General features: G+C 39.6%; 2 protein-coding genes across 3 annotated transcripts; both read left to right on the top strand.

Annotated features, from left to right (window-relative positions):
* Positions 1-3113: 3113 nt before the first annotated feature.
* Positions 3114-13568, top strand: ppp1r42 (protein phosphatase 1, regulatory subunit 42). 2 transcript variants are annotated; one of them, XM_048265941.1, is made up of 10 exons: positions 3114-3239; positions 4379-4481; positions 5282-5489; positions 5687-5853; positions 6117-6255; positions 7707-7823; positions 9984-10101; positions 10376-10507; positions 10842-10980; positions 12983-13568. In XM_048265941.1, the coding sequence occupies exons 3-10, from the start codon at positions 5358-5360 to the stop codon at positions 13065-13067; spliced, it is 1029 nt and encodes a 342-aa protein (XP_048121898.1). In that variant the 5' UTR covers positions 3114-3239; positions 4379-4481; positions 5282-5357; the 3' UTR covers positions 13068-13568. The 2 variants fall into 2 exon arrangements, with proteins under 2 accessions (XP_048121898.1, XP_048121897.1); XM_048265940.1 differs by lacking the exon at positions 4379-4481.
* Positions 13569-14550: 982 nt separating this feature from the next.
* Positions 14551-17200, top strand: LOC125309201 (transcription factor 24-like). The gene is made up of 3 exons (XM_048265942.1): positions 14551-15220; positions 15648-16108; positions 16376-17200. Exons 2-3 carry the CDS (start codon positions 15665-15667, stop codon positions 16481-16483), a joined length of 552 nt encoding a protein of 183 aa, XP_048121899.1. The 5' UTR covers positions 14551-15220; positions 15648-15664; the 3' UTR covers positions 16484-17200.
* Positions 17201-17926: the final 726 nt, after the last annotated feature.

Genomic DNA, 17926 nt, shown 5'->3' with positions numbered 1-17926 from the left:
GTGGTAGGTTTGCAGAATTAACTTTAATGCAAATGTTTTTAACAAATTAGCGCAGCGGGGTTATGATGCTAACCAGATTTAAGCACAATTTAGCCTTCTAGTCGTCTTCTATGCCTTGCAAGATTATTAATGTTGCCTTTAAACATGCATGTAGGTTCGTTGAGAGACGACTGAAACAAGGAGAGGCTTTACAAAGGTGTACATAGGTCTACAATGAAAGAATTCGATCCAATTGAAATAGTACAACATGGAAAATCATTGTGTGGTGGTCAGTGTTGATAATGTGGTGGACCGCCACAAATAAGTCAATGTATGGGAAACACTGACCTAACTAAAGCTTTCACAATCTGAGAAGATAAAAATCCAATAATAATGTTTCATTTTAGGCCATCTATATGTGGTTAAACTGCTCAATCCATGGCCCATCCATTGGACCACACCAGGCCTGTTACTTCTGACATCTGACTTTCTTCATACATCTGTGAGGAAACTCAATCACATAAAACCCTTGTGAACTTCTTTTGCCCCTATATCTCCTACCTCTGTTCACTGCCGTCACTCATTGGATTTTTCTGTACTTACACAGTCATGAAGCCCTTACCAGTATGTCTGAATCACCCAAGGGTTTGTATAATATATTTTTCTTTACTGTGTGAATACCAGCAGACTCTTGAAAGGTATTCTCCTTGGGGTTTAGTGTAACATATACTCTGACATTTCCATCTAGCATGACTTTCTGGCATAGGCTAGACCCTTCTCCTTGAACACCATGCAACATGAGTTTAACACTTTAACAAAGACCATGGATGGATTTCTCCACAACAAAAAAAAAAAAACAACCACCAGTCATTTCAGTTCCAGCCAGTCATAGCATTACATAATGGAATAACAAACTCGACTGGCCGCGTGGGGCTCAAAAGTAAACACGGGCTCCCGTGCATGGGACGTCTCGACAGAGAAAGCCGTGGCGCAGGTTGTCTCTGTTTGGTACACAATCCTTCAGGATCCTGAGTCCTGACGCTGTGTTGTGTCCATGATGCATCACAGAGGCCGCTGCTCCACACACAGGAGCCTATTCAGCCCTCGTGTCTGCACTGCATCGCCACGGACACTGGATGGGCCTGCATTTTCTTACACATAGCAGCTCTGGCATCAATTAGCATAATGATTTTTTCACATTACAATGCTGTAGTTTTAATGCCTTGTTTTAGAAATAAGAGGTTTATTGAGTTAGCCCTAATGCAATTTGTGTGTGTATTTTGTTTTATTATCATTATGGGGGGGGGGGGGTAGTTGTATAATGAAACATACACACTGTCTATTTTCAAGGTCTTTAAATATATTCAGTAAATGCATTAATGAGGCCTGTGAACTTCACCACATAGAAATGCTAGACCAAAGGATTGTTAAAGGAAGTAAGTGTGTGTGTCTACAACCATACAACTTAGGTTCACTTTTCACACAACAAAACTGACACAGTATATTAATTACCCATACAGTATGTTTCTAGTTATAGTAAGGCCTTGTTAAATTACACAGGAATTCCACTCCATTTACAGAATTCAAAGAGAATGTATTAGAATAATAAATAAGCATTGTTACATTTGATACATTTTTGTCAATAGCAGTGGTTTTGAAAGTTCAGTGGAGTGATAAGTCTAACTAATGATGAATGGCTATTTATCACCGGCCCCCTATTAAGAATCCAGCCAGGGGAACGAAAGGCCTCTGCCCAGGGTTGAAGATATTTGGTACCAACGGTGTTTACTTTGGATCTCCAAATAATCTTAACAAGCGTGGTAGTGAGAGGTTGAAACATGCTCTGAGCCCCACGGGGAAAGCCCTGGAAAAGAAGAAGAAGAGGGGGTGGGGGAAGAGTCTCAGTGCTCGATTTCCTCCCTGCCAAGTACTCTGCATGCGTAAATGGAGTCAAGTCACTCAATCTCAGGAAGCTCGTTCCCTGACGTTATATAACAATGCACGGGTCATTGCTGTGACTCGCACACCCACAACCTCCACGGGTCCCGCATGTTGCCAGAAGGAATGATGCAGATTATTACTGGATGTAACCTGATCTGGAACTCAGGACTGTGTAAGGTGGGGGTGGACAACATTCAAAATTGTTAAACCGATAAACATGAGCTCTGATTACAGCATGTGAATTTCTGAAAGAGCTCTACCTTGGAACGCCATGGTCTTAGGAGTACATCTATAGGTCATGAGCCAACATTTAACAAGGTTTAATGATGTTTCTTTATTTGCCCCCTTCATCGAGGTGCAAAAGATACTTGTTTCTGCTGTGACCTCCCTAGTTATTGACTGTGAAATTCCATTTGGCACACATAGACTGTACTTAAGTGCTGATTCCATATCCACCAAAATTAATTTATTGAAAAACAAACAGATTAGCCAGCCCATGCATGATTTATTATATGTCAGTGTCATGTCCAACATCTGGAATAAGAAAAGGAACAAAATGGTATTTCACTGATTGATTCTGTCCCCATCAGTATTTTCCTCCTAAAAATGACTTCCAATGACTTCCTTAGACATTTCCCTCTGAATTAATCTAGTCTGCCAAAACCAACACTTGTTTTACAAAAGACTGGGAAAGGGAAATATGATAATGGAATAAACTTTTACACACAGAGACTTACATTTTAGACATGCATGAACATATGTACAACAGTGAATATAATGCATTGCCAGGTCAAAATGTAATCTGCAGATTTATTAGGCCTACCTATACAGAATTACTGTAGGCCTAAAGGTTGTGTTTTGTTTTAGTACTTGACTGCTGTAAAAATCCTGTGAATCTGATCAATTAGTTAATGCCAAAGCCAGGTAGGGTAATTCATCTACTCTGTCCTTGGTGAATTCTCATGTTTGTTTTAGGATTGGTTGCCTTTAGGTGGTGTTTTATTGGGGTTCACCATGTCCATGCTATTAATCCCAGTGTGTCGACATTTTATGAGCATGCAGATTGGTATCATCTATCTGAGAATGTATGTTTTTTTTCCTGTGTCAAAAGCTAAGATAGTGTATGGTAACTGGCCTGAGAGTTTCACTTGTCCCAAATCTTCTCGCGTTGACGTCCTCCTTTCCTGCTTGTCTTTGCACTGTGCAACCATAGCAACCATCTCCCCAAACAATGTAATGTTTGGTGGCTCGACCTCGATTCAGTGGTGAATAAAGGTGATTAAGACCAGGTGAAACGCAATAAGGAGGTGACAATAACAGTGAGTGTAACCAAGTCAATACTTCAGCAGGTTTCATCAGTGCATTAAGGTGAACAGTTTAGTAACTTGGTGCTGAAAGATTCCTAAGGTAAGTGATGCAGAAAAGCTAATGCTAGCTGTATCGCTGCTAACTGTTATCAACTTCATCTTAAAATATTGAAGGTGTTACTTTTGAAGACTGAGACTGGAGAACATCTTAGAAAGTCAGTTTATGTTAGCCTTCTCTTGTAGCTTAACGTTACATCATCCTGCTTATGTAGGCTACTAAGATCGTTGTAAGTGATTCAGAATGCTGCGTGCTGCCTGGTCTCCAACCAGCCAAAAAGGACACATGTAGCACTAACTCCTCTCTTAGTTACTCTCCACTGGCTCCCTAGTGGCCAGAATTACATTTAAATCCCTCACTTTGGCCTATAAGACACAGACTGGATCTTAATGATCAAGATCCCCAACCACCCACTGCGGTCTTCTGATGAGCGTCTGTTGTCTCGACCAGCCATGGGTCAAATTCAAGATTCTTTTCCTCAGTGGTTCGGTTCCTTGTGGTGGAATGAGTTGCCCAGTGCTCTCCGTTCCTGTGATTTTGGGTCTTTCAAGAGGGGTCTAAAGGCATATCTGTTCAACATGCATTTAGTTTATTAAGCGTTTTATGCATTATGGTTTTGTATATTATAGTATTTATTTATTTTCATTAGGCTATTGATTGGATTGACATTGTTGTGTATTACTATTCTCCTTAATGTAATCTTACCAACTTTTTAAATGGTTTACTGTTAAATGTAACTTTGTATTGTTGTTATTTGTATGTCACATGTGGATAAAAGCGTCTATACCATAACCATAACCATCTGGGATTCTCCTGTTATGGCTTGTCTGTCGTTTTAACCAAAAAGCCTTCTGTAGCCTGCCACATGTAGCGCACTCACACACAGACCTTTTTATACATTCAATGACTCAGACACACACACACACATGTTGAAAGCGAAAACAACTAAACAAAACAATTGCAGATAAATATCTCTTTTAAGCTGTCAAGTTTACTGTTTGTAGGCCATGTATGTTAATTGCTTTCTTTTATATTGGCTGATACATTTTTGATGTCAAAGACATTTGAACTTCATGGGATTTGGGATTCCCAGGTTTCCTTATTGAGATATCATCAGACCAAAATCCATCATGCCAACTCCTTGAGGCAGTGCCTTGATACACATAGAGGAAAGACCTCACTGCTGTCAGATTTAGGTGATTTTTTCTGGATAATGACCTTTTGATCAGTGTATTACTGATCTACAAAGTGGGAAAAGTAAACATGTATTATTTTGGCATTTATAAAAGATTTTACATGCACCCCACTAAACAGTTTTCCAGTTGAGACATGGTTTCACCTCATATGGTGTCTATGCTAAAGTGGTTTGAACTTAGACTAGCCTACCAACCCTGACAGAGGAATCTTATGCTGGAAGGAAGTAGGCCTGTATCAAGCTTGTCTCAGGCAGGCCAGGGTCAAGATAATATGCAAACCTCAAGGGCATTATGATATAACTTTTCTGCCTCTCCCTTGGCAATCAATTGATCTTCTCTCATCACAACCTGTCTTGCACACAGAGGCTGTCGCTACTGTGCATTTCACCTTTGACCTCTTCAGCCTTGTTTTTGAAATGCTGTTTTTCTGAGGCAGAAAGAGGGGAGTTAATGGTTTTAACATCAATCATCTGAAGTACCTTTGGGTAACACTGTCAGATTTTTGCTGGTTAGGTCTACAGCCCATTTTTCCCTGTTTTAAATTGATTTTAATTGCAGTTCATATATGCCGGATGATATGATATAGTTTCATTTTAGTGTTTTACCATTGATGAATTTATTACATTCCAGAGAGCTAAAAGGTAATTTAAATAATTTAATTTAATTCAGACTTAATTACTAATAATTAACTTGTGAGTTAATAGGTGTAGTATTTTAAACGAATTAAATGAAAAGATCTTTTTAAAGTTTCAACGTAATTAATATTTGTCTCTCATCCGCTTCTTATTTGTCATTTACAGACTTCTGTGGCACTGTCCCATGACTGCTTTGACAGAGAAATTTTCTTCTTTTTGCATTTTGGTGTGACGAGCCATCATGGTCCGTCTGACTGTAGATCTGATTGCCAAATACAGCAGTCGGTCTAAGAATAAAAAACACCACTCCCTCCCACAATACCTCAAGAAAGTGACCCATTTAAACTTCTCAGACAAGAACATAGAGGAGATTGTGAGTACTGTTTTCATTGTGTGCTTCATTTTACTGGATATATTTAGATTATTTGTGCCAACATTAAAGCATGTGAAAGCATGTGAAAGGGCCATTATTTCCCATAGAATATTTTAGCATTGCTAAATATTCACCTATTAAATATGTGGTTATTCATTTTTGGTAATGCTCTTCTACCACAAAACCTTTTTCTACAGGATGACCTGTCTATGTGTCTAAATCTCACAGTCCTGTACCTGTATGACAACCAGATAACGCACACCTCGAACCTGGCCCACGCCTCCAACCTCACCCACTTGTACATGCAGAACAACAACATCATGCACATCGAGAACCTTTCTGCTCTGAGCAAGCTTACCAAATTGTGAGTGCAGGGCAAGACCTCCCACGACATACACAGTTACATGTGGGGGAGTGAGCGGTGGTTGGGTGAAAACAGAAACGGGGCTCTTTGAAATAGGATCAGCCTATTCTGCCTGCTAGTGTTGGTGATATGAAATAACAGAAACAACAGTAGTGTGTTACCTGATCTGGAGAGGGACTGCAGAGGTCTGTGCTGCTGCTATGTGTGTGATGGTAGTGGCAGTGCTGCCGTGACAGAGCTGTGGCGGTGATGTGTTGTGTCAGGTATCTTGGGGGAAACAGCATCATGGTGGTGGAGGGTCTGGAGGCGCTTAAGGAACTGAAGGAGTTGCACGTTGAGGGCCAGAGGCTGCCACCGGGAGAGAAGCTGCTCTTTGACCCCATGACCATACACTCGCTTGCAGTAAGAAACCCCATTTACACTCAAACCTTTTATCAAGATAACTTCACTTTTAGGCTTAAAACATGGGCTACCTATACATCAACCTCAGGTTCAGGCCATGGCATTACAAGAACCTGATATTGAAACTTAAAACTCACCAGTCCCATTTTATAAAATATACAGGCATATGCTACCTCCCAACGCTGCGCTCCTCATGGCAGTCCAAACTTTTCTCATCTGTAGTTCACGCGTTCACGCGCCAGTCCTACCTAGCAGGGGAGTCCCTCTCTGTCTTCAAAAACCCCCTGAAGACCTTTAGACCTCCAAGAGTACCTCCTCTCTCTGTTAGTACTACTAACAGTTGAAAATGCTTAATCTGGCACTTACACCTTTTTCCCTACGTTGACTATCCCTCCTCTCCCTCCCTTGACTTCGCTTGAACTGTTATTCTATTCTGTGTGGTAGTGTAGTGGTTAAGGAGCTGGGCTAGCGTGCAGTAGCCTGAAAGTTGTCGGTTCAATTCCCGGCTTCCACCGTTGTGCCCTTGAGCAAGGCACTTAACTCCAAGTTGCTCCGGGGACAATGTGATCCCTTGTAATATAGCTGACATATGTAAGTCACTTTGGTCAAGAAGTGTCTGCTAAATGTAATGTAATGTAATGTACTTATTGCTGCATGAACAATATCCTAGTGGTGCTATACCTTTATTGTACCTTGATTGTTGTAAATTGCTTTGGATTACAACAAAAAAAAACTATTTTTGTAAATGTAAATGTAAAGTTGAAGTTGAAGTAGCAATGAATTAATTCAATGATATTGGTTAGAGTACATTAGTAGAAGATGCACACTGCCCAATTTTATTTAGTATAGAGAACACTACATAAAGATGTTCTGATAATGTTAACATGAGCCAAAATCTTTTTCTGTAAAAGAGTCATCATACAGTATGATTTCCATGTTATTATCACTCACTGATCTCTTCAGAGTGTAAAATAACAGAGAGAAAATGTAAAACCACACACCGCAAAATTACCAGAGGTCAGTGCCATTGCCAAAGAAGTGGGTCCTAGTGTAAGTGAGATGAAAAAGATCTTTTCCACTTGTAAGGTGGTCCAAAAATCAGATATAATGTGTTTGGCTCTCCAGAGCCTTCTCAGTTTAAAAGCACCCTCTGTTTTCCTCTGACATATCATCAAGGACTGTTTATTCATCGGGCCGTGAGTAAATACAGTGCAAAGTTGCACATTTTGTTTATTTTGATAATTAATTAAATTACAGCACACTTGCAGGAACTGCATCTTACCCCCTCAGCTTGGAGGAAATTCTCTCCATTTAAAACCAAATAAAACTGCATAGCCCAAAAGAAATGGCACCTCCTCCCTTCAAAAGGAGTTTTGTAAGCATCTCTGGGATGTGATATCTCTGTATTCACTGTACTGTTACGTCTAGCTTTTAATGTGTTGTATCATCAGGCATCACTGTCTGTCCTCAATATCAGCAAGAACAACATTGATGAAATCAGGGACCTGGTTCCTCTGACGAAGCTTACCCATTTCTATGCGACAGACAACCAGTTGAATGACATAGAGGTGAGTGGAAACCTCACTGCACTTCTCTGCAGGAAGACAGACATTCACTCACAATATGGATAGACAGAGGTGCGCATTGGAGTGGTATAGACCTTATGCACAAACGGCTCTTCAGGTAGCTCATTTGTTTCCGGTGGAGCGTTAGCTGTGTTGTAACGGCATCTACTGTTATATTCTGCTCCTTACAATGAAAATATTGTTTGCCCAATATTAACAATTTCAACGCATGCATAAATCCTTTCACATCGTAACACGGTGATTCACTAGGTGCAACAACCAACCGGGTCCATGTAGACACTAATTACATTAACAATAGCGGCAGGTTCAAACACACCTGGAAACAAATGCGGTACCTGAAGAGCCTTTCATGCATAAGGTCCATTGGAGTAGAGAAAAGCTAACTTTCAAAAGTACTACTGTATTTGCTAGGTTTGTACTAGACAGTACCAGCAAACAGTGCCACAGCAGAGAAATATGTGTGGTGGCATTGCACATGAGCATCAGCGAGGTCTGTGACACACTGTTGATCAGAGATTATTGACATACTAAAGTTGTGTTCTCTAGTGATGTGTGAAACGATATGGAGAACAGGGTGCTAAAAAACTAAATCCCTCAAATCCTGCCAGTTCCTGGTCCCTGGATTTGCACAGGCTCCGAATTATTCAACAAATCAGCGAGGTATTCCCCAGGGACAAGCTCTGCTGACAACTTAAACAAGCGCAAATTTCTCCCTTTCCTCCAAGGGCTGATTTTGCTCGGAATCACGCATTTGATACCCTTCCTCCACCACAGAGTTGCATGGGAGAATCATCTGAAGCAAGATTTATATAAGAGATATTTTACTTTCTTTGAGCTAATACTGAAAAATCTGTTGTTTTTCCTTTATTTGTAATGTTACAACCCAGGAAGCTCTCTTGTTTCCCCCAACTAAACCAAAGCATTTAAAAGTAGCAAAAGTAGTCTCAGCTTAAAACATAAGCCTTGGTTGGGATGCCCCTGTTTAAAATAGGGTGACTTGGACCGAATCTAGTCTCTACTGACTTCTGACAGATATAGCTGCTGCAGGTAATTGCAATACATGTGTCACAGGCAGCTTTCATGTTTAGTAGATATCTCCTGTAATTTATACAACCCCGTGGCCACATATTGATTGGGCGAGGACAGCACCGGCAGGATCAATCCCTCCTTTGGCACAATCTGGCCCTCAGAATCCACAGAGGCATTATGGATTTTTAAAATAGATTATGACAGGCGAGGAGCCCAGTGACAAATGGGTGTCTGCAGAGGCCGTTAGCGGCGCGTGGCCAGACTGCAAGGGCTGGGGCTGGTGGGGTTGTGAAGTGTTGGGGGTGGGGGGCACTGGTCAAATACAGGTTCATAACTGGCCATCATTAGTCCACTGTTGGGGCCAGTGGAGGACTCAGCCAGAGCCCACTCTCAGCGCTTACACACGGGAGGGCAATTTGGCGCTGCCGGGGCAGTTCCCAGCCAGGCTTCTGTGAGTGACGGGCCTGACACGATCATTTATCAAATGCCTGAGAGCAGCGCGCTCCGCTCTGGGGTAACCCCGCGAGAAGCTGATTGCAGGCGGACTGAAAAGTGGAAGCACTTTAAGTTGAGACAGGAAGGCAATGAACAATCAGAGCGTGTCCAGAGAGTATTCATATTTCCAGGCCGGGATTAATGTGCCTTTAGATAAACATACACTGTGGGGCAACATGCTGGAGGACTGGCGCCCCGGGGAACTTGTTAGTTAAGCCATGCCTTGTGACAGTATTTATTAGAACATGTCCTGTTTATGCATGTACTTTCCCCTGCATTGACTTCATATTGTTAAACACGCTTTCTGCCTCTGTTTGGACAGTTGAGGAATTGTACTCTTAATTTGCTAATGACATGTGTTGGGGAATTTGTAAAAATATTTTTGTAAGACTTTACTCTCTGTTTAATCACCAAATGCACATTTTGCGTGTTTAATTTATGGTGTTTAATTATAATTTAATTGGATAAATTAGCTTTATTTAGAATTACACATACCGTGTGATAGATGGATGGATAGATAAGATAGATATATATATAGATAGATAGATAGATAGAGAGATAGAGAAATAGACTTTATCCTTTTTGACACTTGTCACCCCCTTTCTTTTATTTGTTTAGGACTTAGAGATAGTGTGCAGCCAGTGGCCTGAGTTACTTCGGCTGGACTTGACTGGAAACCCCATATGCCAGCAACCCAAATACAGAGACAGACTCATACCTGTGTGCAAAACACTGGGTGAGGAAATCCACATGCAGCATATTTTGTCATTTTAATAAATAAATGCCATTGTTACATTTTATTTAAAAAAAATATGTGATCTTCATAATCAAGTCTTCATAACATTTCTGTTATGATATTGAAGGGATAACTGTACAGACATAATTTTAAAGCTTGTTTGAATTTAGACTGTTTCTACAGAAATTATTGATGAAAAATTGGATGGGGTGGGGGGGTAATGAATGGAAATAATAAAGTGTCATGATAATGATCTAAAGTTATTTTGCTTTAGAGGACCTTGATGGTAAAAAAATCAATGAGCTGTCCAGGCAGTTCCTAATTAACTGGAAAGCCTCCAAAGAAGCAAAGAAGAAACTGAAGGATGAGAGAATCATGACAGGACAGATTATGTACCCCTTCGATGGTGAGAGAATAGAACACACCGCTGCAGTAGATTCCGTGCTGCTGGGTGCTCAATATGCACACTCTTGATTCTTTAAGCTTTGCAAACACAGGTCAATATAAAGGATCTGTGGCATTGGCATTTGTGTACATCCACAATAACATCACAGTGAATGCCCTCATATGATGTAAAGATTATGTCAGTCAGGGCTTTGTTTCAAACAAAGTGCCATTGCATGGGTGTTATATTGACACACTTTCAACTGAGTGAGTGCAACTGAGTGAGTGCACAAGAATTCCATAGGAACAACTCTTGTTTTATCCTCCTGTGTATTAAGACCCCACTTGTTTTACAGTTGCCATTCACGCGGTCCCCGAATGTTCTCAAATCGTCCCCTACGGCAGCTTCAAGGGCAAGAAATGGACGAAGAACTTCGGCAGACCCATTGCTAAGAGCAGGACGGATGGTGCGAAAAGTGAATGCTGTAAACTGAGGTGCGGTATGAGAAGTACAGTACAGTAGATGTCTATTAACCTTACTTCTATTACATTCCTACATATCTGTCTTTAGTATGACACAAAGGTTAGTTGAAACTTAAAGACTCAGATATCAATGCGATTTTATGCCCCTTAATGTGTTTTTAAAAATTTGGGGAAAGACATTTTGCCTGTATAATTAGTCCAAAATAATTATCAGTAACAAAGTATTCTTATTCTGTAAGACACGTATAATTAATTTCAATCAGCAAATGAATAGGCTACAAAATGTATTAACAAATTTGAAACAATGTCTCACCTAAATGTTCCTGAATAACTATTCTCTTTTCTTTTTAAATGTTTGATGAATGGTCTGTTGTTTGTCAAATGTTTCAACTACAGTTTTTTTCTCTTTCTTCCTGTACAAATAAACATCTTACAAGCTCTGGGGGCATAGGTCAAGCATGAGCTCATTATGTGTAGAATAAGCACAGCACTGCCCTTTTGATTTCAGATCTTACTTTACAGACACTTTGGCTCTTTAATTTGATAAGTACAGTGCTAAATATTGCAGTACAATGTGTGTGTGTGTGTGTGTGTGTGTGTGGGTGTGTGGGTGCATGGGTGTGTGGGTGCATGCAAGCGTGCGTGTGTGAGAGAGAGAGAGAGAAAGAGAGAGAGGAGGTGTGTATTGTGTATAGGTATCCACTATCTCATACATTTTGAATTTAACTGGATTAGCACTGGATTCCACTTTATCATATTAGGATATTAGTTATTAAATCACTGTTAATATATATATTTTGTATTGCTTTTATTTTTCACAAAGGCTACGGTGATAATATGACAAAATTCACCAATTACTTCTGGAAGCATCATCTTGTGAAACATGCTTTGTCTCATAATCATAATCCAAATGTAATCCAAATGTAATCCAAATTAATTTATTTGTGTAAATGCATTGATATCTTTGCAAATGGACAATACAACCAATATCAAACAATATACCATATGTAAAATGCAAGATACAACAAATATAATCAAATACTGTATAGATAAATGTATGCCAAAAAAGGTTAGATTCAGCTTTTTTTGTTTTTGTTTTAGATGCAAGGAAGAATTACAGTAAATCTCAACACTTCTGTGAAACTATTTCTGTGATACTTATGAGACACTTCTACTGGCAAACCTGACAACACTTCTGGGTCAGGTTTCCCAATAATGTTGTCGCGTTATGAAGATTGTTAAGAGTCTTTGTTCCTATGTACACCTTAACTGCCTTAAGGTATACCTAATGCTATGGCTAAGAAGCTGAATCTGTGTTTCTAGCATACATAATTTGTATTCAAATAGTTTTGAGCATGCGTGAAATTGGTTTGATTGACATGACAGTGGAGGTGATCATAATATCAATAAGAATTTTTGACAAGAAGTCAAAAGGTAATAAGTGATGTGTGTAGGTAACATGTTATTTACTTATATATTTCAAAGAAATAGAAACTTAAAGCAAAACAATTTATACTGATTTTTTCCCTTTTTATTAAATGAAGCAAAAAATGTAATGCAACATATATACAGCTCAGGAAAAAATCAAGAGACCACTGCACATTTTTCTGATATCATCCTATGGTTGCTGAGTGACATTCAAATGAGTTGACAGTCATATTCAAATTTGCAATGGTCTCTTAATTTTGAATATGACCGTCAACTGATTCGAATGTAAATCAGTAACTCTACGATGACATCAGAAAAATGTACAGGGGTCTCTTAATTTTTTCCAGAGCTGTAGGTCTTCCTTGGCAGTAAGTGCTGGTTTTGCCACTAACACGTAACTTTTAAGCTCTAAAACGTTTAAAAATCTGAAAATTGTGTTAACTGTTCAGTATAGCTAAATGTTGGTCCAGACATATGACTTATGCATATAGCTATAGGTATAGCTCATAAGTGACGTAGTGTTAAGGTTTCAGGAAACAAGGCCCTGACGTGTGTGTGTGTGTGTGTGTGTTTGTGTGCCCCTCAGGTCACGGAATGTAAAGTTCCCAATAAGGGTTGGGAACCTTCTCACCGACTGCCATAAAACTAGGAGTCATCTCGTGTTGCTTTAAGGGAGGATACAACTGGCACTCTTCACCTAAAACATTTTTTTATATAATTCCTTTCCCCATACATATACCTTTAGTCTATTTATTGTCTGTCTCTCTCTTTCACTCACACAGTCTCCCTCTCTCTATCTGTCGCTCTCACATACATACATACACACACACGTGCGCACGCATGCACACACACACACACACACACACACACACACACACACACACACACACACACACACACACACACACACACTGTCACTGCAGCGTCTGGAGAGGATCTCTGCCCTCTGAAGATTGAAGTCTATAGCCATAGTTTGCCACTGTCACTTCCCTGTCAGTGTGGAACATTTCACATGGATGGAACACACTGCTCTGTGGACTGTGCTGCAATTCCACAGAACAAGTCCTGTTTCAGCTCCTCTGCCCCCTGTTTGAAATATGACTAATATATAGTTTCATATTGCGCTTGTTCTAGTTTATTGTGAAACCACAATTAAAATGACATTACCTTTACAGAAATGAATCTTGGATCTTATTTTCACTTATTTTAATTCCTTGGTGATTATTCCTTGAGTTATTTATTAGCTAAACTACTATCTCACTGTTTAGAATTATTGTTAAAATAGCTTGAGTCCTGCACCCTCAGAGTAAACACATGGCTATCTGAATTAATACTGGATGAGATAAATAAATAAATAAATAAATAAACTATTCAACAGACTGAAATACCAACAAACAAAAGTGAAGCATACTTTTTATTATTCATAATATTGCACATAGAATTCAACTTTGAATTTTAAAAAACACTAATATCATGTTTTACCCAAATTGCTTTCTTTCTGTCACGAATTAATTTAGGCCTTTACTGAAATCTGAGCATCTTTTTAAGACCTTTATGGCTGCAGCCTTCCAATGTTAACATGTTCATTCTAATAATCTCACACAAATAACTGACTGTTTTAATGACTTTTTGGACGTCCGCAAGGTGAAAACTCACCATAAAGAAAATTTCCAATTGCTTTCATTATCCTACATTTCTCGATCGTGTCTCCGTTTGAATGTAAACTAATCATCTTGCAATTCTCACTCTGTTACAAAAAAATCGCTGCATCGAATAAACATTCTTTGGCCATTGTATTACTGGTGCGTGGCTTCAGTTTCCTGCGCAGCCTATACCTTTGAGTGAGCCCTAAAGAGTGTAACCTCTGAAAGATGGGGAGTAATTAAGCAGAGAAGCTTACTTAACCTTTTTGCTTTACCTCATAATTAGTGGCCTGGAGCGATACTGTTACTTCATCCTTACAAAAACAATGTTTATTAAGAACAGTCTGAGATATACATGTTATGAATAATTTCATTCATTAATTTGCCGACATCTCCGTTTGCGGACCTTGGAAATCAGGGTGATTAATTTACTAGTCTCTCAAGAATTTCCTCAAGCTTGCCTGTTGATTGCAATGTTTGGGTCTTATTTATTAGCTGTGTCCCAGAAAATGAAACTGTGTATGCTTTCTGCAACTACAAACACTATGGAAATATCCTCTTACTAGCGCATTACTGAGAATTGTTAAACTAATCTAGAGGTCAACTGCAGTTTTTGCAAGATGCAGATGAACGATGGGAGCACTTGTAAAAACATCAGCTATTTCGATTAAATATTTAAAAGAACTCCCTCTCACGAACCATGTGCTTTTATATGCTATTAACGTACACTATTTATCTCTAGATTGAGGTCTAGCAAGAAATACGAGATGATCCCCCAACGGCAGGAAAAAATGCTGCCTCTGGCGTTGAAAATAGGTCTTCACTCTCCGATAGAAATACGTTGCGAAAGTGAAAAGAGCAAGGAGCCTCGGTGGCTGCCAGGGAGTTTTAAGGGTTTTTGATTAATTGCACCAGAGTGAAAGACTTGTCAGCTCTTTGCGTTACCAATAAATTAGAGGCTCCTGAGACTTCTGCAGTCATTCAGGTATAAGCGCAACGTGTGCAGGGGCATCACCGCACCTCCAGTAACCTCGCCCGGTTTATATAGATTTTTGGGGACTTGAAACTGGACTAGTTGGCTTTGCATCTCCTGAGCGGAGCAGCAAGAAGCCACGTATGTGTGTTGAGACACAACTACTTTGATGTATGCAGTACGTTTACATCATTGCATAGGAGAAAAGGTAAGACAGACATTTTCATACTGTTAGTGTTCTGAGATATTTTTTGGGGGGAAACATGGTTTGTCCCTTAAGTGCTTTATTTTTAAAAGCTTCCAACTTCTGCACGACTTCGGGTGGAGTGTTTTGCGCATGTTTTCCACTTGTTTGGGAAATGTTGGTTACATGTGCATTTCTTTTGCTGTTTGTCAGTTATGAACACTTAACTTAATGCACAACACCACTGAACAATCAACACTATCAATATTCATGCACAAGTCATTAGGTATTTATCGCAGCAGCGACAGATTTTGATATTTGCCTGGGCTTTATGCATGTTCATCAATCAGGCACTGACAGCAAAGGTGACTTTAATGTGGTCTTTAGGATTTTCTACATTTTGACAGTGTGTTTGTCGAATCTATCAAACAAGACATGTGTTGCCATTCAGGTTTAGAAGTGGTCCCTATGGTTGGAAGACAGACGATCCGCATGGATGGTGGAAATGGTCCACTGACAGTTATGGATGAGAGTCCCACGTCAAGCCCCAACTCTAGTCCCAGTCCCGACATGCTATCGACTGAAAGCCGGCGCACTGAGGCCCTGTCTCGCTCCAGGGTGGTCCCGGGCAGCAGTCTTGGAGGCAGAGGACGTCCTGCCGCAGCTAACGCCGCCCGGGAGAGGAATCGGGTGCAAACACTCAGACATGCGTTCTTGGAGCTACAGAGAACTTTGCCATCAGTGCCACCGGACACGAAACTGTCCAAGCTCGATGTTTTGATTTTAGCCACTACGTATATTGCCCATTTGACACGAACCTTGCAGGAGGAAGGAGTTGAAGAGGGAGAGAGCACGAGACAAACCGAGGCATTACAGTCACTCAAAGGTGATGGATACCTGCACCCTGTAAAGGTAGGCGTCACAAAAAAGACCTCTAATTTATTTGAACATATAATGCATGCTATAAAAAAAACCCCCCCCTCTAAATTACACCAGTGATTTAGATGAAGATGAAGTGATTTAGATGAAGTGATTTAGAGAATTAGATGAAGTTCTGAATTAGAAACGTTTTGCCATAAAGGCCCAACTGCAGTTCACACTGATACTGCCAAAAATACAGCAACATGTTCTCATTGTCCTCTTGTTTGTGTAGTGAAATATATTTCTTGTGCTTTACAGAAATGGCCCATGCGATCACGGCTGTATGTAGGCGCTTCAGGACAGTTCCTAAACACCCAGACTGATAATCAAGCAGCATCGTCATCGTCATCCTCCCAAACGAATTAACTTGCATGTCAATCTTTTTGAGTCAACAAAGGACTGTTTTTTGTTTGTTTTGTTGAAGGTTGATGAGTCTTTTATAGGCTAGCCTATTTCCAGTTTTCTTGTCTGTCTCTCAACCATGCAAAGCATTTGGGTTTGGATCTTCAACTGTAGGCCTACACCAATCCAACAACATTGTGGTGATGGGAAAAATAAGTTGACTGTGCACATTAATATATTATAAGTATGTATACTGTATATACGTTTAAGTTTTGAATTTTCATGTGTTTTACGTGTGTTTCTGCGAGGCTGGGTTCTCCATTAAGTTCTGCAGTTTGGTACATGTTAGGCGGCTGTAGGCCTACCCGGACCTCTCAGAAATTCCGTGTGTTGGGATAATGAGCTTGTCATGCTTGACTTGTAGACTATGCACTTTCAGTTGAAACATTTGCACTAAATGCATGTGTGAATAACTTAACATTCGTCATGTGAAGTGGAGTGTCAGAGGCGCTCAATAGTAGTAGACGTCTCTTTCTTTCTCGTTGTTTTTTCACGAGAGTGATTGCTATGTTTTCGTAGTTTATGAACTTTGGTGAAATGAAGTTAAACCAACAAACATCGTACCGTATATAGTCTATTTAAATTTGATAACAAAACATAACAAAACGTCTATCATTTGCAGACGATGAGTCTTCTGATCTTCTTCGTTGTTTTCCCACCTTCTGTCAAAATATGAGTGAATGATATGATGATATAATAAATAAAATGTAAATATGGATGTAAATGCATATTTACGTGCCATTTGTGCTTGATTTTAAGTACTGTGTGCAGACAGGCCTAGGCTATGGGTGGCCTTTTAGTCCACAGTTCTAATAAACCCATAAAAATGTGCCATTGGATAAGCTCAAAGCATCTAATCAAAGCATTGACTAAGTCGGTGTAGGTCTACGAGATCAAAAAAGTTGACGGGAAAATAATGCAATAGGAGGTAAAACAACAGGGGGGAAATCTATTATTATTTTCAAGTTGTCATCTGACCCTACCACTGCCAAAAAAAACTTTATGCAAAATGATCTAGACCTTCTGTTATCCATATTTGTTGATTGAAATTAAACAGAGACCTAATTAATTAGGTAGGCTATTAATTAATTAATTGGGTATTAATTGTATTAATATTTCCTGAATGAAGTTCATAGGCCTAAACCTACAGCATATCTTAAAATATATTTCCTAACTTTGTAAATTAAAGGACAATTCCCTTCAGAATTTACTATTGGATCTGATTGTTTCGCAGGCCTCGCGGTGATGGGCCTAACCTAGAATCGTTTTTATAGGCTATATTTTATTTAACTTTAAGTTGTAACCTATCCAACGACTTCAATTGTTGAAGTTTATGGATGCATTTCCTAAATGTATTTTCCTTTAACTAAATATCTGACGGGTGGTTGCTGGAATAATATCTACCAT

The sequence above is a fragment of the Alosa alosa genome, chromosome 16, assembly GCF_017589495.1.
Source record: "Alosa alosa isolate M-15738 ecotype Scorff River chromosome 16, AALO_Geno_1.1, whole genome shotgun sequence".
NCBI classification, from domain to species: domain Eukaryota; kingdom Metazoa; phylum Chordata; class Actinopteri; order Clupeiformes; family Clupeidae; genus Alosa; species Alosa alosa.
Note: the sequence above shows the minus strand (reverse complement) of the source record. Positions and strands in the feature narration are given on the sequence as shown.